The sequence below is a fragment of the Elgaria multicarinata genome, chromosome 22 (genome assembly GCF_023053635.1).
Source record: "Elgaria multicarinata webbii isolate HBS135686 ecotype San Diego chromosome 22, rElgMul1.1.pri, whole genome shotgun sequence".
Lineage (NCBI taxonomy): Eukaryota > Metazoa > Chordata > Lepidosauria > Squamata > Anguidae > Elgaria > Elgaria multicarinata.
Window position 1 is genome coordinate 13,705,971 of NC_086192.1, and position 22,110 is coordinate 13,728,080.

Below are 22,110 nucleotides of genomic sequence, written 5' to 3' on the forward strand. Positions count from 1 at the left end.
ACAAGCGAGACGTCACGCAAGGCTGCACAGCCCCAATCATGCCGACCCACAGGGAAAGACAGTTCCTTGCTACGCACAATAACAACATTTCAGCAAGGGATTCTCCAAACGCTAAAACGCGAATTGCGATTTTCCAGGGAAATACGGCCATTCCTTTATGAATAGCTAGGAAGTTGGAATTTGGAGGGTTTGTTTTGCTTGAAAGGGAACTTCCAAAGCGCACCGGTTTTGAATGCGGAAGGTTCACAAACGAACGAGCGGATTCGGGGTTTTGAGCTGAAGGTACATTTTCCAGAAACAGGCCGGCTTGGAAGCTGATCAGGCAAACGGTCAAGGAGCTGCGGAGACGCGGCTTGGAGCTGGCCAAAGAAAATCAGTCTCCTGGGACACATACAGACCACACAGGAACGGTCTCTTTCCTGTGTGTTTAAAACATTTGCCCTACAATGTTTAGAATTTTGGCAAAGAAGCCGACCTGCCTTTCAGATTGGAATTGAGCTTTGCTCCACACGGCAAGATATCTTGCTGTTTATCTTCCTCTCTCTTCTGGATTGTGCCAGTTGAAAGCTTACAGATTCTTCCCGGGGGTTTCAAGTAGACTTAGAGTGGGAGAGTTTGAATAGTATCTATTTTCCAGTGCTGGTCTCTTTTTGCTGTTCTTTTTTGGGGGGATGCTTTGCCGTTCTTAGTAGGGTTGTGTACCACTTCGGACCCAAATCTGAATTGGTCCCAATCCAGATCGGATCAGGTCAAGGCCATCTGGAGCTGATCAGATTGGGTCCCACCCACTTTGGGGGTTGGCTCCACCCACCTCTGGTAAACCAGCCTTAAGAGATTTCCCGAGGGAATGAGCCCCTTGACGTAAGAAAAAAGTCCCTGTACCGCGGCTTTAAGACTTGCAACCTTGGGCCATAGCTAGACGGGGCAATATCCCGAGGATATTGGGCGCTTGGGCGCTCCTTCTTGCTTAAAAAATAAATTCAAAATGGCGGCCGCAATGTCACACGCCGCATGCAGACCAGGACGACGACCTCACGATCACAAAATCACGAGACCGTCGCCCTACAACCCCCCTCGTCTAGCTGAGGTCTTGGTTTTGGCTTTAGCACCATGTCTATATATGCTTCTTATCTTTTTACACCAGACACAGGGTCTTTTTAAAGCCTCATCCGAACGATTAACTCAGACATATTTAAAGACGGGTTGAAATTTAAGCGTGCATTGAGAGTTCCGCCCCCTGTCTTTATTGGAATGCATCGGAATTATTTTTAAATAGGGCTTCTGTTTTATGTTCGCACAGAGCCACAGACTCAGGAGAGACTTAACCCTGCTCTGAATATTTGGAATTGTGGAAATTTTGTATATTGAATTTTTTTTTCCTAATATAATGCTGCCAAGGAAGACTTGGATCCAAATGTATTTGGCATGTTTTAGATTGCAGTCCTATGGACACTTACATGCGAGTAAGGTAGGGTTGCCATACATCCCGGAAAACCGGGAATGTCCTGTTTTCCAAGAGATTCTGAAATGTCCCGACCAGCTGGGCAAGAATCCCGGATTCCTGGTCCAGCTGGCCGGAGAAATTCTGACCTCCAAAATGGTGCCTTGAGCCTGCTCAGTGGAGCGGTGGCAGCAGAGAAAAAGACGCATCAATCCGGTGCTTTTTCCAGAGCATCACCGCTCCTCCGCGGGCTCATCTGAGTCACTCACCGAGACTCACCTTATTGCGCCTGCGTAGAAGAGGAGCAACAGCAAGGAAAGGCGCACGTGCTCTCCTCGGGCTACCTGAGTCCCAGGCCATGCCAAGGAGTTTGGTGAGCTTGGCTGGTTGTGGTCAGGCCTTTAGGGTAAGCGCGGGGCGGAGCTGCTGGGTTATTTGTGGGGGAAGAAAAAGAGTTTTGTGGGGGACAGGAGGGAGGGAGCGAGTGGGGGATGAGGGGGTGAAGGAGAGGAAAGGAGAGAGGGGAGAAAGGAAAGGAAAGTCACTCCCCCAAAAAATCGCCCTCCAAAAATCCACCTCCTTGGATTTGAGTTGCAAGCCTCAAATCTGTTCCTTGGAAGTAAGTTGCAGTGAATTTAAGAGGTCTGGTTTTACAGTTGTTGTACCCCGCTTCAGCTCTGGATCTGAATTTTGAGCTGAAGCGGGTCGATTCGGACCGAATCAGTCTGGAACTTAAGCATATCGGCTCGGGGCCAATTCAGACTGAATTGGGTTGGATGGATCTGAAAGGCTTCAGACCGAACTGAAGCTCCCTGCCATGTGAGCCCCCTGCCCCTTACCTGGACCCGCTGTGAGCATACACAGCCGTCTGTGTCTCTTCAAGGGACTTGATATCTTAAGAATTGGGGCTAGCATGGTATAAGTGAATGGGGCAGGTTCTTGGTGGGCATCCAGGAAAGCTGAGTGCCAGCCAGCCAACCTATCAGATATCCAGATAATTTAGACATCCGAATCTCATCAGGGATCTGGATCCCAGCTGAGGGGGATTGGGGCCAATTCAGAAGCTCCGAAGCGGATCGTGGGGTCCATGCACAGCCCTAGATTCTATGCAAATCGCTTAGAAAGCTAATGATATCAAGCGGTGTATATAAGCAGTTTAAACAAATGAAATAACATAAATCAACATTGGTCCAGCCAAGCAAAATCCTTCAAGGCGGCTGTTACCTCACTAAGTTGGCGCACGGTCCCGGCCACCGGCAACTCTGATAAAGTCTTTGGATCACCGTCTCTGAGCCATTTTGCACCTGGCAGGAAACGGTCCGGGTGACGGTGTAGTGACACCAGTGCCTGTGGAGAGGAACAGAAGACAAACTTGCATTAGCCATGGGCTATTGCTAATCCAGAATACAGGTCAACATGTACAAATGAGAGGGATACAGCCCATCCCACCACAAATCATATCAAGAGAAAGGATTTTAAAAGCCTGGACATTTCTGGTTTGGCTCTTTGTTGTTTGTCAATATTCCCCCCCTCATATTTGCACCTTCAATTAGTTTCCAAGCGAAGTATAAAGCGTTGGTGATCACCTTCCAGGTGACCTGCGGGATCGCCTTCTCCCGTACAATCCGCCCCACACACTCAGGTCCTCTGGTGAGAATCTACTTCAGCTAGCAAAAGCTAGATGAACAACCATTACCCAGAGGACCTTCTCTTCTGCTGCTCCCAGACTGTGGAACGGCCTGCCGGAGAAGACTCATCAACTTAACAGTCTTTCAGCATTTAAGAAAGCTATCAAGACTGATCTCTTCCGGTGGGCCTATCCAGGGGGATTTTAGGATGCTTTTAGGATGTTTTTAACAGTGTATACTATGTTTTTAATCAGCCTAGGGGTGACCACATTACACCAGTCTTAAAATCTCTTCACTGGCTGCCAATTGATTTCTGGGCAAAGTATAAAGCATTGGTTGTCACCTTTAAAGCCCTACATGGTTTGGGTCCAGGTGACCTGCGGGATCGCCTTCTCCCGTACAGTCCGCCCCGCACACTCAGGTCCTCTGGGAAGAATCTACCTTAGCTAGCAAAAACTAGATTAACAACTGTTACCCAGAGGACCTTCTCTTCTGCTGCTCCCAGATTGTGGAACGGCCTGCCGGAGGAGACTCATCAACTTAACAGTCTATTAGCATTAAAGAAAGCTATCAAGACCTATCCAGTGGAATTTTAAGATGTTTTTAGAATGTTTTTAGGGTGTTTTTAACAATGTAGATTATGATTTAATTCAGTTTTATGTATTTTATTGTTTATTGTGGTTCCCTGCCTTGATCAGAATGGAGAGACGGGTAAGAAATAATTTTTATTATTATTATTATTATTATTATTATTATTATTATTATTATTATTATTATCATCATTATTATTCATTCTTTTTCTCTCATTGTTCCTTGGGAAACAAACTCTTTAACAGCCAATACAGGTCAAATTAAGCTTACTTCCTCTTTTAAAAACAATCCGATACTCTTAAAGAACAATCCTGGGTTCCCTAGAAAGCATCTGGGGTGGGCGGGTGTGTCTCCCCGCTCCCATCATCCCCACCAAGCATAGTCAGAGGTTAGGGATGATGGGGGTTGTAGTCCAACATCATCTGGAGGACTTCAAGTTCCCTACTTATTTTCACCAATAACCTCTTCCTGTTTCTCTCCCTTTAAACTAGGGGAGAAGGTCAGGATTACGGAGGGGTGAGGATTTCATTTAGATTCGGCTTGGATCAAAATTCACCAAAATTCACATTCTCCAAATTTGAAGGGAACCGAAGTTAAGGTTTTCAAGAAAGCAAAATTGACAATTTCATCCAACCCAGCCCAGCTTTGAGTATTTTGCTCTTAAATGCCTGGATTTGAATCTCTGTGATTTCAACAAGTGTGTGTTTTTTCCTGACATATTATTTATATTTAACTGGAAGGGAGAAGATGGTCCCTTTCATGCTATTGGGCGGTATAAAAATGTAATAAATAAATAAATAAATAAATATACCGAATTGGGCTGGTTCAGATGGGTGAGAATTTTGTTTAAGTTTCTTTTTTAATCAGAATTTACCCAGATGCACAACGTTTGTATTTGGGAGAGGAAGAACTTGAGAATTGAAAAGTCTGTTTGTGGGAGAAAGCGAAACTGACAAATCCGTCCATCTCTAGTCAATATACGTATTATTCACTAGTGTAAAGCCTGTGTCTCCATGGGGGAATAAATTCCTCCATGGGGGAATAAATAATTTATTTATTTATTTATTTATTTATTGCATTTATATACTGCCCCATCGCCGAAGCTCTCTGGGCAGTTTACAAAAGTTAAAAACAGTAAACATTTTTTTAAAAGTCTACAAAATTTAAAACCATCAAAAACATTAAAACAACAGTATAAAAACAACAGTTCTGGGGTCTGTTAAAAAACAAACTTAGCGTTGTTAAATGCTGTTAAATGCCTGGGAGAAGAGAAAAGTCTTGACCTGGCGCCTGAAAGATAACAGTGTTGGTGCCAGGCGAGCCTCTGTAGGGAGATCATTCCACAATTGGGGGGCCACCACCAAAAAGGCCCTCTCTCTTGTTGCCATCCTCCGAGCTTCCCTCGGAGTAGGCACCTGGAGGAGGTCCTTAGATGTTGAGCACAGTGTACGGGTAAGTTCATGTCGGGAGAGGCATTCCATCAGGTAATGTGGTCCCCACCCATGTAAGGCTTTATAGGTTAAAACCAGCACCTTGAATTGGGCTCGGAAGCGTATAGGCAGCCAATGCAAGCGGGCCAGAATCGGTGTTATATGTTCGAACCTCCTTGTTCCAGTTATCAATCTGGCCGCTGCATTTTGCACAAGCTGCAGCTTCCGAACTGTCTTCAAAGGCTGCCCCATGTAGAGGGCATTGCAGTAATCTAATTTGGAGGTTACCAGAGTATGGACGACTGAAGCTAGGTTATCCCTGTCCAGATAGGGGCGTAGCTGGGCCACCAAACGGAGTTGGTAGAAGGCCCTCCGTGCCACCTGGACCTCCTTGCTCCACTTTCCCCCCACTCAGTCCCCTCACCACAGAGGGGCTCATGAATAATGCAAATTCATGCATAATGAACCTCCCTTCCTAAATTTGCATGTGGCACAGCCCCACACCTCCCTGATGTGCCCTGATTGGCCACCTCCCTCCCCTTGCTGCTGGTGGTGACAGCCTAACTGTACAGCTGCACCCAGGACCACCTTCACACCACACCGATTGGCCGAGAACGGCTGAGCAGAGCTGTCCATCATCATGTTAGCAGAGCGGCTGCCCAGCCTGTTTGACAGGAAGGAAATTAAGTGCTATTGAAGCTCAAACCTTGAACTTTTCGAAACTTCCCCAAAAATTCTACATATCAACCCAAGCTTCAGTTTAAAACAAAAATGAGCAAAATCGATCTGATAGATCTCGAGTAACAAGCTTTACAATACCACAAGCGTATATAGGATTGGACGTTTCTAATTTATATCAACGTAGATATATATCTAAGCTGCTCACCCCCTCCCAAGCACACAGGTCAGAAAAATGTCTGTATAAACTTTTAGATGACTTTTTAAAAGGGGGTTAAATTATCTCATGGAGAAGGAGGGACGTAATTTATTTACAATCTATATTTGTTAGTCACCTCATCACTTAAGTTACTTAAGCAATGTAGTCCTAGACGGGATGGCTAAAGGCCACCTCTGTTTTCAGAGGCAGTGAGAGTGAAGGCTGGTGACTTCGATATCAGTGGGATGGTGAATTCACTCCAGGTTGTAGTCAGAACTCTAACAGAGATTCTGCACCTTGGATACCCCCTGTAGAGTTCTGACTGGTTCTTACCGAAACCCAGAGCAGATGCACCACCCCACTGACGTCAGAGTCACCAGCCTCCACTGGGCAGTGACACTCTGAATACCACTTACAGGGTCAGGGAGTGTTCTAGGAAGAGCATTGAGCACGGGGTTGGACTTGATGGCCTTATGGGCCCCTTCCAACTCTACTATTCTATGATTCTGTGATGTTCAATACCGATAACAAATATGCGGTCGTTTTTCTAACATCGCAAGGGGAGAATTTAGGCAAACCAATTCATTGCCAGGGAAAGGACAGGAAGTACATCCAAATGAACGTGACATTCACCAGACCTGGCCTAGACCTTGGGGAATGCACGGCCTTGCGGAAGCAACCCAGAGGGAAGACTCCAATATTCTTGGACCAAAAAAAAAAAATGATTAGAATTCTCCCTCCTGAGAAGCCAGCTGTCTATTCCTTACCAGGCATCCTTGGGAAACGAAGATGAGGTGGAAAGCGGACTTAGTGGGATTACGCTCCATCAAAAGATGCAACGTTGGGAGGGGAAACCCTGGCTTGGTTTCGATTCCCCAAAGCGGTGAAGCCCTCGCGTCCCAGGATAAAGGATTTCCAGGCAATAAAACAAGCAATATAATTAAAAGCTTTTCCCATTCTGTCAGATGCACCCTCTAATCTTTATGGGAGGGACATGGCTTTGAACATATGGATTCCTGCTTTGAAGACCAAGAAAGGGGCGTTGTTTTTAAAAGAAAGAAAGAAAGAAAGAACTCTCACACACAGAGAAATACCCTTTGAATGATGGGACTTGCAAAATGAAACTCACAACGTACAAAAAAGAAACGTCCCGTGCATTAGATTCTTATCTAGGGTGACCATATGGAAAGGAGGACCGGGCTCCTGTGTCTTTAACAGTTGTATTGAAAAGGGAATTTCAGCAGGTGTCATTTGTATGCATGCAGCACTTGGTGAAATTCCCTCTTCATCACAGCAGATAAAGCTGCAGGAGCCCTGCCCTCTTTTGTAGAGTGACCAGATACAAAAGAGGACAGGGCTCCTGCAGATTTAACTGCAGTGAGGAGGGAATTTCACCAGGGGCTGCATGCATACAAATGACACCTGCTGAAATTCACTTTTCAATACAACTGTTAAAGATACAGGAGCCCGGTCTTCCTTTTTTTCCATATGGTCACCTTATTCTTATACAATTTAGAAAGCCAGATTCCAGCTGGACATCAGGAAAAACTCCTGACTGTTTGAGCAGTACGACAATGGAACCAGTGACCTAGGGAGGTTGTGGGCTCTCCCACACGAGACGCCTTCAAGAGGCAGCTGGACAACCATCTGTCAGGGATGCTTTAGGGCGGATTCCTGCATTGAGCCAGGGGGTTGGACTCGATGGCCTTCTAGGCCCCTTCCTCTACTATTCTACTATTCTATGATTCTGGTTACAGTCCTCTACACACTATGGTAAGATATACTGTTATTTCCATTTAAATAACTGCAGTTCTGTCTATATTTGCATCTATGCGCATAGAATAGCATGTGCACATTTCATGCAAACGTGTGGCCTCTGTTCTCTTTTCAAGGATGCATTTCTTCCTTTCCAGTGATTCCAAAGTGGCCACCCTATTCGTAAACCTATATCTTTACCGTTCCCACAGTGAGCAAAATTGTTCGACGCAAAGGCAAGGAGAATAGCTCCCTATTAGGTTTCGGAGATTATAAATGCCTCCCACTAACCGCCACTGCTGCCTCTATTGCATACAGATGTACTCGTGCAAGAAAGAGTTAGGAGCATATCTGGCACAAACCCAGGCTAGCAACAGATACAGTGTAGCTTCTACCCGCTGAGCAAAACGCGATGGCTCAGATTTCATCTCCCACCGGAGTTTGAGGCTGCTGGTTCTTTAAAACCGCCTCCATCGGTGACTGTTTTAGCAAATGCTCTATAAACGGCTTACAGATCAAGAGTTTTAGTTCATCTGTGTTTTCATGTACAACTTGGGCTCCTTCATACAGAGGCTCCAAGGAAGGGTGAAATTCCCTCTTCATCACAACAGTTAAAGCTGCAGGAGCCCTGCCTTCTTTTGCATCTAGTCACTCTACAAAAGATAGGGTGACCATATGAAAAGGAGGACAGGGCTGCTGTATCTTTAACAGTTGTATTGAAAAGGGAATTTCTGCAGGTGTCATTTGTATATATGGAGAACCTGGTGAAATTCCCTCTTCATCACAACAGTTAAAGCTGCAGGAGTCCTGCCCTCTTTGAAATCTGGTCACAGAATAGCTGCAGTATAGCTCCTGCAGCTTTAACTGTTGCGATGAAGAGGGAATTTCACCAGGTGTGACATGCATACAAATGACACCCGCTGAAATTCCCTTTTCAATACAACTGTTAAAGATACAGGAGCCCGGTCCTCCTTTCCATATGGTCACCCTAGCTTTGGGAGGCTTCTCAACTGAAAAGCATGAAGAAACTGCTGTCAATACCTAAGTGGAGGGACTCTGGCCTTCAAAGGTGCACAGAACAGCAGCACTGGAACGACATCGTGGGTTGAAGGGGTCGCCTTTCAAATCTCGGTATCAACCCGAACAACTGCAATGAATTATCTCCTTGTTTTTGTAAGGATAGGAAGGTCTCCGTGTCGTACTTAAACTCAGATCAATATTTGGGACACAGAGAACAGTGGGGGTGTTTTGATAAGGAGAGGGTCTTGCCTCCTTCTCTTTTTAGTATTTCATTCCAGAGAGATCCCGTTTCTTTCCAAGACTGCAGAGGAATTTCAGTGGAAAAAAACCCAAAGGTCATCAGCTCTGAGTGAGAAAGGGGGCTGATTCCATTCAACAAGAAAATTAAACCCGTTTGGGTTTTCCCCCCAAAAAATAAAGAGACCAGGGGTCATTCTATTAAGCTAGCAAAGCGCCCACCCACCTTTGGGAATGTATATGGAGCAAACCCACCTTCATTCTTACGCCTTTGCTCTCAGTTTCGTTAAGCCTGGCAGTTTTTGCGCCCTTCCTTAAAATGAAGCGGTAGTTGGGCATGCAAATAGGCCTGAGGGGAGGGCAGCGATTGTTGTAATGTTGGCTGCTGCTACAAGCTTAGAGGCATCAGATGAATAAATTAGATAGATACGTATAAATTGTAGGTGCAGGCTTTCTCTTTAACCCCAGATAGCCTCCCTGAATTCAGTTTTGGAGAATTTAAACACTGTGAGCGGCTGGTTGTCCGCTATGTGAACAGAATCAGAATGCAGGCCCAGATGGACCCTTGGTCTGATCCAGCAGAGCTCTTATGTTCTTGTGTACCATTGTCAGGGTCCGGGGCGTGGGCGGCAAGGCCTCAGCGCAGGAATGCCGGGATGGATAGCGGTGGAACCGGCAAACAGAGTCCAGGCAGGGCCAGAAGTGTGGTCAGGAGAAACAGAAGGTCAGGCACAGCAAGGTCCGGGATTGCAGGTAGTCAGGGACAGGCACAGGAGACCTTGTTGCTATGGGAAAGCTGGAGTGGAAATGCCGTTCTTATATAGTCCTTTCCTGGCTGCTCCCAGCTGGTCTACATCAGCCCACCTGTGAGTGCTTGATGATATGAGCCAAGATCCTGCAACTACTCTGCGGCCGGCAAGGTGCACTGCGGCCACCAGGTGGTGCTGCAGGACAGAACCTGACAACCATCTTGTACCATCTTCAAGCAGCAAAATGTCTTGGGCCGTCCCCGTTGTGCAGGGACTTCTTGCGCAAAGCGCCTCTGTACACCAAACTTACATGAAATACTGTGACTTTGGCGGTTTCTTTTTCTCTCTCTCTCTCTCTCTTTTTTTTTTTTTTTTTTTTGAAACTAAGCTCTTAACCTCGGTGATGCCCTGAACTTTTGAACCAAATCACCTCATAACTCAGCAGCCAGAGGAAATTCAACATTTGAAGTTGGTTTACGCAAGCCCATGCCTCGAATTTCCATTTGCAGAGATAAGCTGTTCTTGATAGCCGGTAAGCTCTGAGCGCCCCTAAATCTGGGGGCGGTGTGGGATGTCTTTTCTTCCTTTCTTTCGAAAAATGCACTTATTACATAGTGCAGGTTTCGGGCTGGAGAGCATACATGCAAGCCAGGCCAAGAAAACAGAGGGAGGAGTGACTATTTGAAGAAATACAGCACCTTCCTCAACACCCTGGGATGCAAACGGCGGCGTGGAAACACTTTCGACGGACCCCTGTGCCAAGTTAAATGGATCCGTTGCTCAGCCGGGGCCAAGAAGCAAATTAGCAGAAGGGCAGGCTACAAATGAGCTTGGCTTCTGCATCCTTTCAGCTTCAGGAGTCTGATGCGGAGATGCCAGCCCCTTTCGAGCTTGCAAACAATTTCACAAAGCAAATAACAACCATACAAAAGTGAATCCTTAAGGACAAGTAAATACAAATGGGAGATTAATTTAACACAGCTTTTAAAAATGCAAAACACAGGCGCCGGATTAAAAACTGCGGGATAAAATGGCTCAGTAGAAGGCCATGCCATACAGACAACTAAAATTCATAACACGGCAATTAAAAACAGATTGAAGTAGAGGGTGAGCCTCACTGAACATACATGGATTTACTCCTGAGTAAACATGCCTAGGATTGCATAGCATGTGAATAAAAAATTCATTGACCTGGTTTGCACATAACACTAACCCATGGTTTATTTAACCCATAGTTAACCCATGGTTTGTTTCCCTACCCAGGGTTTATCTGACAGACAATCATACAAACCTTGGTTTGTTTTCTCAATCCATGGGTTGTTTGTTTCCATTCGCCTTCACCTGCTCTTTCCCTGTATCCTAAATGACTTTGTGGCCCTGCAGTACTGCCACGTAGAGCGATTGAATTTATTTAACCACCCTTGAAGCCTGGCAAAACAATCTAGGAACAACCCACAATTTTCGCTTCACACATCATGACAAACCATGTTTGCAACAACCTGAAGTTCACAACCCACAAACAAACCAGCAACGTTCAAGTAAATGCAAGCCTCAGAGAGCTGTCGGATACCTGTGAAGCGGTTCAAAGTTCAAAACAACCTTTGCTTTACTTTAAATGTATCCGACAGTTTTAAAACCGTCCACGGACCTTCGGGGTGTTCGGAGTGGACTGCACTACTCAGCCCTAGTACAGAACTGGTTGTGTGGCATATCCGTAGCCCTATCTTCCAACCAAGGGGATTGGCCAGTGAAGCTCCAAAGGAGCAGCTAGGCAATTGCCGCCTCTCAGCAACTACCGCCTGAGGAAGTTGCCTCACTCTATATAACAGTAGGGCCGGCCCTGAAACTAGATGTGACACAAAATGCATCTTTGAATCCTGAGAAATGGGATTCTCAATAGCGGGGTTCACTTGTACCCCCATGAGCACTGAAGAAACAGTCCTTCCTACATACATATGACTGGACACATCATGGGGATCAAGGGAGTGTGGACACATCTTGTCCACACTTGGACACATTCAAGAGGCATCTGGACAACCATCTGTCAGGGATGCTTTAGGGTGGATTCCTGCATTGAGCAGGAGGTTGGACTCGATGGCCTTAGAGGTCCCTTCCAACTCTATTATTCTATGATTCTATTATCAGGAAAAACTTCCTGACTGTTAGAGCAGTACGACAATGGAACCAGTGACCTAGGGAGGTTATGGGCTCTCCCACACTAGAGGCCTTCAAGAGGCAGCTGGACAACCATCTGTCAGGGATGCTTTAGGGTGGATTCCTGCATTGAGCAGGGGGTTGGACTCGATGGCCTTAGAGGCCCCTTCCAACTCTACTATTCTATGATTCTATTATCAGGAAAAACTTCCTGACTGTTAGAGCAGTACGACAATGGAACCAGTGACCTAGGGAGGTTGTGGGCTCTCCCACACTAGAGGCCTTCAAGAGGCAGCTGGACAACCATCTGTCAGGGATGCTTTAGGGTGCATTCCTGCATTGAGCAGGGGGTTGGACTCAATGGCCTTGTAGGCCCCTTCCAACTCTGCTATTCTATGATTCTATGATTCTTATGCACATAGATACACATGCACACTACAGCACTAGGGGGTAAACTACCACATACACCCTTCTTAGAGTAGACCCACTGAAATGAATGGGACTTGGTAGGCATGACTAACGTACGTCCCATTCATTTCAGTGGACCTACTCTAAGTAGGAGGTAGGTTGGATTTTACCCAGGCAAGCGCGCAGTTTGACATCTCATGCGCCCTAACAGTGAACCGTTGGTCGCTTTCTCTAGGATCATTTCGCTTTTCTGGCAGACCTTTCCTGTCCTGGTGCCTCTGCTTCCTTCACCACCACCACCCAGCCAGCTGTGCCTAGGAAGAGACAGGAAACCAGCGGAGATGACAGAGCTCTTGACGCGAAGAGTTCCCAGCGGCCCAGGGGGCCAAGCGCTGCGTCCCAAAAGGGACCCATCTGCTCCGAACGGCAACCTTCGCCACCACTTTCACAGACAAAAGCGTTTCTAAAGCTGCCACTCCAAACTTTTTCTTCTCCAGCCCTCTCCTCTCTCTCTCTCTCTCTCTCTCTCAGCTTGACCTACTAACTAAAGCCTTCTGTGAAAAGGTCAAATGCAAAGACTGACTCCCAGAAGGGTAAACCGCATCAAGGAACCGAAAAGGAAAGAAAAAGAGAAATAGCAGGTCCCCCTGCAAGTCTCCAAGTCTGCCAGGCACAGATGGAGAGAAGGGAACAAGTAAGGCAGGCTTTACGTTAATTTATTCTGGAGGCAGACCTGAAGGAGAACCAAGCAAGGCTATACCAGCATAGAAGAAAGGCTCTGAATTCGGCACAGGTTTCCCTGTGCTGAATCCCGTGTTGTCTGGGTTCAGATGTGCCCCAGGCAGGTCATTTGGCAACTGGGACATGGCACCTTAGCTTGTTTAACCTTTTATTTATTTATTTATTTATTTATTACATTTCTATACCTCCCAATAGCTGGAGCTCTCTGGGCGGTTCACAAAAAAATCACCTGTGGTGATTGTGTGAAGCAGGCCATAGCCTGGTCTACGGAGGCGATTCAAAACGGTAGGGGACTGAATGTTCCCCTGCCTAAACAATCCCTGCAAGGAGAAAAGTAGCACAATGGGGAACAAGCAGTCTTTTCCCCTGATGTGCTAGCTTTTTCTTGCAGGGAGGTTTGGGAATGGGGCCCATTCAACAACCGTCTCTCCCACAGACCATCTGAAATGGTACCATCTCTCCTTCTGCTACACGCGTGGACTAAACACGGCCCTCTGTGGCTATGGATTAGTGCCTGTTTGACCTGTGTTGATACCTCAGCTATCATTATTGTGAGATATTTAAAAGAAAGAAAGGTTTAAAAATACCCATATGACACACACACACACACACACACACACACACACACACACACACACACCTTCTTTTGCAATTGGATGTTGAATCTATCAAAATGCACGCTGAATCACGGCCTGCATTGAAACTTTTTAATTTTATTTTAATTCTTGCACAACGGCTTTTATTTTTCTTTTCATTTTTGTTTTTTTTTTTGTTGTTGTTTTTGCTACGTTTTATTATATATTAATTTTTTTTAGTTTGGTACGATAAGCCTCCACGAACTAACAGTTTTCATTAAATACATTCCATTCGCGTAGTTCCTTTCCAAAGCGCTCAGCGTTACGGTTAATTAAATCAGAAACTGCAAACTCTTTTGAATCAAGTTCTGGAGAGCTTGTCAACACGGCGATTCTCCTGAACTGCGGTCATGTTTGTCCTAGAAATTAGAAGCACTCCCTCTACTGGCAGAAATATTTCATGCTCGTGCCCTCTACGAAGGCGTTTCTCACGTGTTTTGAGGAGCCTTTGCCATGTCAACTTACAGCCGGCATCAGCGTTTGGTACTCTTGAGCATCCCCAAGCCTCAGCAGAGGCCAGCCAGCACTAAAACTTGACCCACGATTTAAAATATCCCACAATGCCTGGAGCCACAGTAAGTTGGGCACTCCAGGGAATTATGGGAAATTTAAAATGGCAGCCAAAAAATAAACAACTCTCCTTTACTCGACACACAGGCGCACACTGAACGGTTGTCCTCGCTGATGCAATTGGTCCCGTTAAGTGCCAGTGAAGAGTTTTGCCTAAAGCTCTAATCTTCCCAGATGTGCAGCCCTTCCAATTAATGCGCTATCTGTGCCGTGTGTACATTGCCTGCACTAGAGTGAAAATGTGGCACGATAAAGCTGCCCTGAGTCTTCTGGGTTTAGTATCACAGAGTTAGAAGGGGCTATTTGGGCCATCGGGGCCAAACCCTGACTCACAAGTAGGCCACCCTACCACTCCTGCTGTGATTATTATTAATATTATTTATTTATATAGCACCATCAATGTACATAGTGATATACAGTGCTGTACATACTAGGTGATGCTCCTAGTATGCCTCTAGTGTGGGAGAGCCCACAACCTCCCTAGGTAGCTGATTCCACCGTCGCACTGCTCTAACAGTCAGGAAGTTTTTCCTGATGTCCAGCTGGAATCTGGCTTCCTGTAACTTGAGCCCGTTATTCCGTGTCCTGCACTCTGGGAGGATCGAGAAGAGATCCTGGCCCTCCTCTGTGTGACAACCTTTTAAGTATTTGAAGAGTGCTCTCATGTCTCCCCTCAATCTTCTCTTCTCCAGGCTAAACATGCCCAGTTCTTTCAGTCTCTCTTCATAGGGCTTTGTTTCCAGACCCCTGATCATCCTGGTTGCCCTCCTCTGAACACGCTCCAGCTTGTCTGCGTCCTTCTTGAATTGTGGAGCCCAGAACTGGACGCAATACTCTAGATGAGGCCTAACCAGGGCCGAATAGAGAGGAACCTGTACCTCATGTGATTTGGAAGCTATACTTCTATTAATGCAGCCCAAAATAGCATTTGCCTTTCTTGCAGCCATATCGTACTGTTGGCTCATATTCAGCTTGCGATCTACAACAATTCCAAGATCTTTCTCGTTTGTAGTATCGCTGAGCCAAGTGTCCCCCATCTTTTAACTGTGCATTAAGAGTGTGCATTAAGAGAGAGAAGGAACAAAATAGTTCTCTCACTCTTAGCTCCAGTTCTGCTGGTTGGTTGGTTGATTTACGGCACATTGCTATGGGATGTGCCCTGGGTGCTCATAAGTCTCTGAACATATGCCTCTCGCTTTGCATTTATTTATTTATTTATTACATTTCTATACCGCCCACTAGCCGGAGCTCTCTGGGTGGTTCACAAAAATTAAAACCATTCAAAGTATAAAACAACAGTATAAAACCATAATATAAAATACAATATAAAAGCTCAACCAAAACTGAAACATTGTAGCTAGATGGGCAATTTTGCCCTTCTAGCAGAGGCTTTGGGGAGGGGGAGGTATGGAGGCTGGTGACAGCTGTGGATATATCATAGCTCCACAACCCCAGTCTCTTTCCCTCTTGCCCCTGGGAGAGGAAGGGGAGTGTGGTTTCCTGGCTCCGAGGTCAGAGTCCTGTCTCTGAACTCGGAGCCAAGAAAACAAAATATCCAGTGTCACCCAGACACTGTCTAGGGGACAAAGGATTGCTTTCTTATTTGATTTCTACCACAAGATTTTTACCAAAAAATGTTACTCAAAGCGACCACTGTACTGGATCATCAGTACAACTAGTACATTTTAAATACAACCAGGGGAAGACAGCTCCATTTTTTCAATGACAGAAAGAAAAGCTGCATTTGGTTCTTTTAAGTTTTGAGGAAGGGAAAGAGGTGAATAAGGAGAGATAGGATCAAGGTCTACAAAATTATGCAGAAAAACAGTGGAGAAAGGGGTAGATAGAAAGGTTTTCTGCAGCTTTCACAATACTAGAAGATGGGGTCATCCCATGAAGCCGATTGGTGGGAGATTCAGGACAGACAGAAGGGAGGACTTCCTCACACAGTGCAGAGTTAAATTATGGAACTCACTACCACAAGATGCAGAAGGCGCAAACAACTTGGATGGCTTTAAAAGGGGTTAAGCAAAATCCATGGAAAGTAGGCCTTCCAAAGAATGTGTGCAGATGACTATATCACAGCTTATTAAACTGAGATATGTGCGAGCCTTTCACCCTGGGCAGGCTGCTCCGTCACGGGGCATAGCCATCAGACTAGGAAATCTCCAATAAACCAACGTTTCCTGTTTTGTCCAAGCTGGGAAACGATGGTTATCTCTTAAATCATGGTTTGAAGTTGGTTTAAGATCCTGGCTTGTTCTGAAGCTAGGAACCATCATTTTCAAGTTCGTCCGAACTTGGACGAACTTAAACTATGGTTAATTAGAGACGTTCTGGTTTAATTGCTGCTTGAAAGAAGGGAGTAGCAAAGGGAACTGTATGACTGAGGAAAAAACGCATGCATATCTTGGCTTAATAAGCCGAAATATTATTGTCTGAACTCGGCCAGTGTCTTTTAGTTGTGATATCTATCTGGGGCCTCCGGATTTGGAGGTTGTAGGCCTCCAAGCACCGGTTGCTAGGGAACAACAGCACCTTTGTTGTTAACTGCTTTTACTGCTTTTACTGCTTTTAAATTATATATTGTTTTAACTTGGTTCGTGGTTTAATTTGTTTTTAACTGTGCATATTTATTGTTTTACGCGGCATGTTTTTATCTGTACGCCGCTCTGAGAACTTAATGATATAGGGCGGGATATAAATGTTTTAAATAAATAATAAATCTTTGTGAATCGCTCAGGGAGCTTCAGCTGTGGGGTGGTATAGAAATATAATAAATGAAATGAGAGGGCTGTTTTTTACTTCCCAGAGGCCTCTGTGGGAAACAGGATGCTAGACTGGATAGGGTTTTGGTCTAATCCGGCAGCGCTCTTTCAACCTAAGTATTTATGTGCATTCTTTCACTGATAAGAGGTTATTTATTAGCACCATAGGAAACTGCCTTACACTGTCAGGTCACTAGCGTTGTATTCTTTATTCAGACCAGCAGCGGCTCTCAGGTTCTTTTCCCAGCCCTCTGGTGTATAACATGATAGTCTTAAGTTTCTAGATTGTAGACAGAAAAACTCCTACAATACTATGCATGTCTAGCGAGAACCCCCTACAGTCTTATGCATGTTTAGGCAGAAAAAAGTCCTACAATCCTATGCATGTTTAGATAGAAAAAGTCCTACAATCCTATGCATGTTTAGATAGAAAAAGTCCTACAATCCTATGCATGTTTAGACAGAAAAAGTCCTACAATCCTATGCATGTTTAGACAGAAAAAGTCCTACAATCCTATGCATGTTTAGATAGAAAAAGTCCTACAATCCTATGCATGTTTAGACAGAAAAAGTCCTACAATGCTATGCATGTTTAGACAAAAAAAGCCCTGCAATGTAACACGTGTTTAGATAGGGGAAAGTCCTCACCAGGCTAAGATCCTAAGATGCCAGGAATCGAACCTAAAGCATGAAAAGCAAGTGCACTCTACTGCTGAACTATGGGCCCTACACGGGTTTTGCAGAATCATGTAAACGCACCTTTCACAGGTGAAAATACGGAACACTGCCTCGAGCTCTCAATTTTCCAGCCCAGCCACGTCTGAAGGTCCTCCTCTGCCTATGCAGCCTTCTCCAACCTAGTGCCCTCCAGGTGTGTTTGGACTACAACTCCCATCAGCCCACCAGCACAGCTAGTGGTTGGGGATGATGGGACTTATACTCCAACTCTCTGGGGGAGTGAGGTGAAGGACAACTCTTGCACTGGCTAAACAAATAAATAAATAAATAACAAGATTCTTTTCCCTCCCTCCACTCAAAAGGCAGACACAAGGATAGTGATTTAACAGGGGCAGGAAGCAGAAAAGAGGAATTCTCGCTGGGAAAAAAAACCTAAGGGTGCAATCCTATGCATGTTTAGGCAGAAAATGCCCTGGGCACCATTTGGCATCCCAGATTTGATGCTGAGCCGGAGTTCAGCTGCCCTGCACTACACTTTGTGGCAGGCAGCTGAATGGCTGGACCAACTCCATTGCATATACAGTCATGGGAAGGGAAGGAGATCACTTTATTTCTTTATTTCTTTCATTCATTCATTTCCTTACCACCCAATAGCCAAAGCTCTCTCGGCAGTTCACAAAAACTAAACCCACACGTTTTCAAACTTAAATTTAAAATATAAAACAGGGAAGCTTAACACCACAAGATAACACCCAGCATTCACACAAGGGGTCCATCTCACATGGGATGGTGCAGTGCACGGAAACAGATGCGCTCCCATCACTCTTGTGAACCGCCCAGAGAGCTTCGGCTATTGGGCGGTATAAAAATGTAATAAATAAATAAATAAATAAATACTGCACTATTTCAATTTCTGGTCACCCACACACCGATCCACAGTGGAAGTATGAACCTGCAGCCTTCCCCAGCCGTGGTGACCGGGGATGATGGTTCTTCTGGCTGATGATGGGTTTTGTAGTCACACACCATATTGGAGATGGCTAGAGTAAAGCATTGTACGTCTAGCGCTTTGAGCTGTGGTGTTGAGATCGCAACGGTCCATTCACACACACACACACACACATGCCACCATTCCCATGAGCTTGAACGGCTGAACCAGCCCTGAGTAACCACAGTTAGGGCGCATTTTTAGTCACATAATACCCTACAATCTTATGCATGTTTAGGCTGGAAAAAGTCCTACAATCCTGTGCATGTTTAGCCCAAGAGACCCACAACTAGGGTGGCCCCAACCATCTGGAATTAGGGAGCAGAGATGGTGAAGGATTCCAGCCCAAATTATGTTTACTTTCGGACAGAGGGCTCCTAGCGCTAACAATCATAAATTCTTATTTTATTAATAATATTTATATACCGCTTAATATTAAAAATCGCCAACTGGTTCACTCCAAGCGGCTCAGTCAAGGGGCATTGCCTCCAGTAGGGCAAATAAAACGGAAGAAGCAATGGGAAAACACAGCAGTAGGAGAGGATGCTCCTACTGCTGGACCTCCTGTTAAATGCTGGGAATTGCAGCACAATTGCGCCCCCCCAAAAAGCCTCCTTTCGAAGCACCCTGAACCACTCATCGGCATGTTTAAAACCTCGCCTCCAATTATTTCAGAAATTAACCCCACACACACACTAAATCTCTCGCTCCGCAGTTGTCACAGTAAACCCAGCACCCATTATTTCAGGAATAAGCCGGGGGGGGGGGGCACTACAAAACTATTCGTGTGTGTGTGTGTGTGTGTCCCCCTCCCGCTTTGTCTCAATGAAGCAGTGTCTCTTCCCTTCCCAACTCCTACAAAAGTTCGCACCGTCCGCAGAACTGCTCCTGCGGGCTTTGGTGCGGAGAGCTTGGGAATCACTCACCGGCGATTTACGAAGCTGTTCCCGGACGGTCCTCCTCCGGCACTCGTCTCGGGGTAGTTGTGCTGCAGGGTCGATGCCGGGAACTGATAGAGAAAGCCCGTCCCGAAGGTACATCCCCACAAACAGTAGCAGCAACAGCACCAAAAGAAAACCAGGGACATCCTTGCGGCAGCGGCGGCTTTGGAGAGGCGCTTTGGAGAGGGCAGCGACCCGGACGCGCAAAGCGGGGAGATCTCCAAAAGCCAGCGGCTCAGAGACCCATCCTCCTGGACTGCGGGGAGCCCCGGCGGGTGGGGGGCTGAGACCAGAGGCAGTGGAGAGGGGCTGCTGGCGCCGGAGCCTTGGTTGTGAAAGGAGAACCGGAGGGGAAAGGCTGTTTCCAAAAGCACAAAGTGGCCAACTCGAGCTGCGTGCGCCCTGGGCGCACGGGCGGCTTGCGGGTGCCTTTTCAAACCGGAGCGAGGTTGCTTCGGCAGCTCCCTCCGAAAAGGGGCGGGAGGTGGGTGGGTGGGCGCCGGATTAACCCTTCAGGGGCGTCACTGCTGCTGCAGCTGCTGTTTGGACAGGGCTGTAAGTCTGAAGGCTTCACTGGGAAACGTTTCCAATGAACCTTGCTGGAAAGGGCAGGTAAATTGTAGCGCTTGCTGCCTGCTCCCTTCTCGATTCGACTCCAAAGAGAAGGGGGAGGCTGAGCATTTATCCCAAATCTACAAGTCATGGGGACACAGCTCAAAGGATATAGCAAAGGCCGCTTCCCGGGTCACAGTTCCAAGACTGATTAAGGCTATCCGTGGCTACTAGCCCAGTGGCTACTATCAAACCATGGCATGTGAACTGTGAACAACCCACAGTTTGCCACCCAACAACAGACCATAGGTTCTCAGGGTGGCTTGTTCAAGAAAAAGCCACCCAGCAGAAAATGCGCTGGGTTCAGGCATTTGAACCACAATAACCCATTGGTTTGTCAACAATCAACAGCTTCAAGAAAAGCAGACCAAATATCCATGTATTTATCCACTTGGGAGTCATGCCTATATAACACCCATTCAAATGTTGATAGTGCTGTTAAGTCCTCAGTCCATTGTATTATGGGAGGTGAACATTTATCCTTCCAATGTAATAATATCACAAGGGCTCAGAAAATCCATTTGCACTGACCCTGCATTAACTTCCAAGAAACCAGTAGGTCATTTAGGAGGACGTGCACATCATTCCATATTAAAGACCGTTCCAATACAAAGTTTATCCTTATTATGACCTCCTCCAAAAAGGAGGCGACTATTGGGCATTGCCAAAACATACGAATCAAAGAAGCATTGAGTCATTACATCTCCAGCAATTATGCAAATAAGACTAATAATAATAATAATAATAATAATAATAATAATAATAATAAATGTGTTTCTTGCCTGCCTCTCCATTTTGATCGAGGCGGGGAACAAACCCTTATTAAAGAGGCATTGTGGAGTCCAATAAACTCGAAACAAGATTTTTTGCTGAATAAGGTGTAGCCTAAGATCCATAGAAAATATAATAATAATAATAATAATAATAATAATAATAATAATAATAATATACATCTGTAGCTCTTCCTTGTCTGGAGCATCCATTGTGCACAACAACAGAGGCTCGGGGAATTACTTAATTTCCCTCGTTGCATAAATGGTGGCTGTAAAGGCCCCATTTACAAAAGAGTTACAGCGCAAAACGGCATTTATGCAATGGGAAAATGCGCATTTTCTGGAGACTCGGTTGTTGCGCACAATGGACGCTCCATATAAGGGCGCTCAACCCGTGGGCCCATGAATGCTCCACAGGCACGCGATTGGGTCTGGTTCCTGGAACCAGTCAGGCACCCACAACATCCATCCTAACCACATTTGGTGACAGAATTTTGGGCTGTACAGACTAGACTGGAGCAAACTGCTGGTAATTCCTGGGTTCTCATGCTCCGGAGATAACCCCACCAAAGCTTTCTGCTAGGAATGTACCAGGACTATTAAGTGTTACAAACACATAGGCCTCTGTTTCTAATTAACGGTGAGATTCATTATGCTGGGGCATATAAGCTTTGACGTGAATTTGGTAAGAATTCCTGCTCCTCATTTCACTAAATCTCGGCGCTGACAGGAATCAGATCTCTGCTTTGTGTATTCCACTGACATCTTCTGAAAGGGAGTATCATTGCAACCCCACATGGTTAGTCAGCGGTGTTAATAGAAGACAAAGAAGACGGGGGGGGGTATAAGAGGAGTTTTTTAAGTGAAAGGGAAATGTGTTTGCAACTAGCTAGACATAAAATTTACCGGGGCAGGGTAATCTACTGACCTCCAGATGTTTTTGACTACAATTCCCATAAGCACCAGCCACCATGGCCAATGGCCAGAGATTGAGGAGTTGTCGTCAAGAACATCTGGATGGGACCAGGTGTGTATGTGAGATATATATATTTTCTAAGAATTACACATAAACTTCAACAAAAGCAGATCAAATATCCACTTCACCACCCCTTGG

General features: G+C 45.7%; 1 protein-coding gene across 1 annotated transcript in view; it reads right to left on the reverse strand.

The window, feature by feature from the left end:
* Positions 1–19,757, reverse strand: part of COL26A1 (collagen type XXVI alpha 1 chain) — a 96,645-nt gene extending 76,888 nt beyond the window's left edge. The window contains exons 1-2 of the mRNA XM_063146803.1: positions 19,597–19,757; positions 2,666–2,788 (exon numbers count right to left, since the gene is read on the reverse strand). Of these exons, the coding sequence (XP_063002873.1) occupies positions 2,666–2,788; positions 19,597–19,757 (284 nt within the window). The remainder of the gene's footprint in view (positions 1–2,665; positions 2,789–19,596) is intronic.
* Between the last annotated feature and the right edge of the window lie 2,353 nt (positions 19,758–22,110).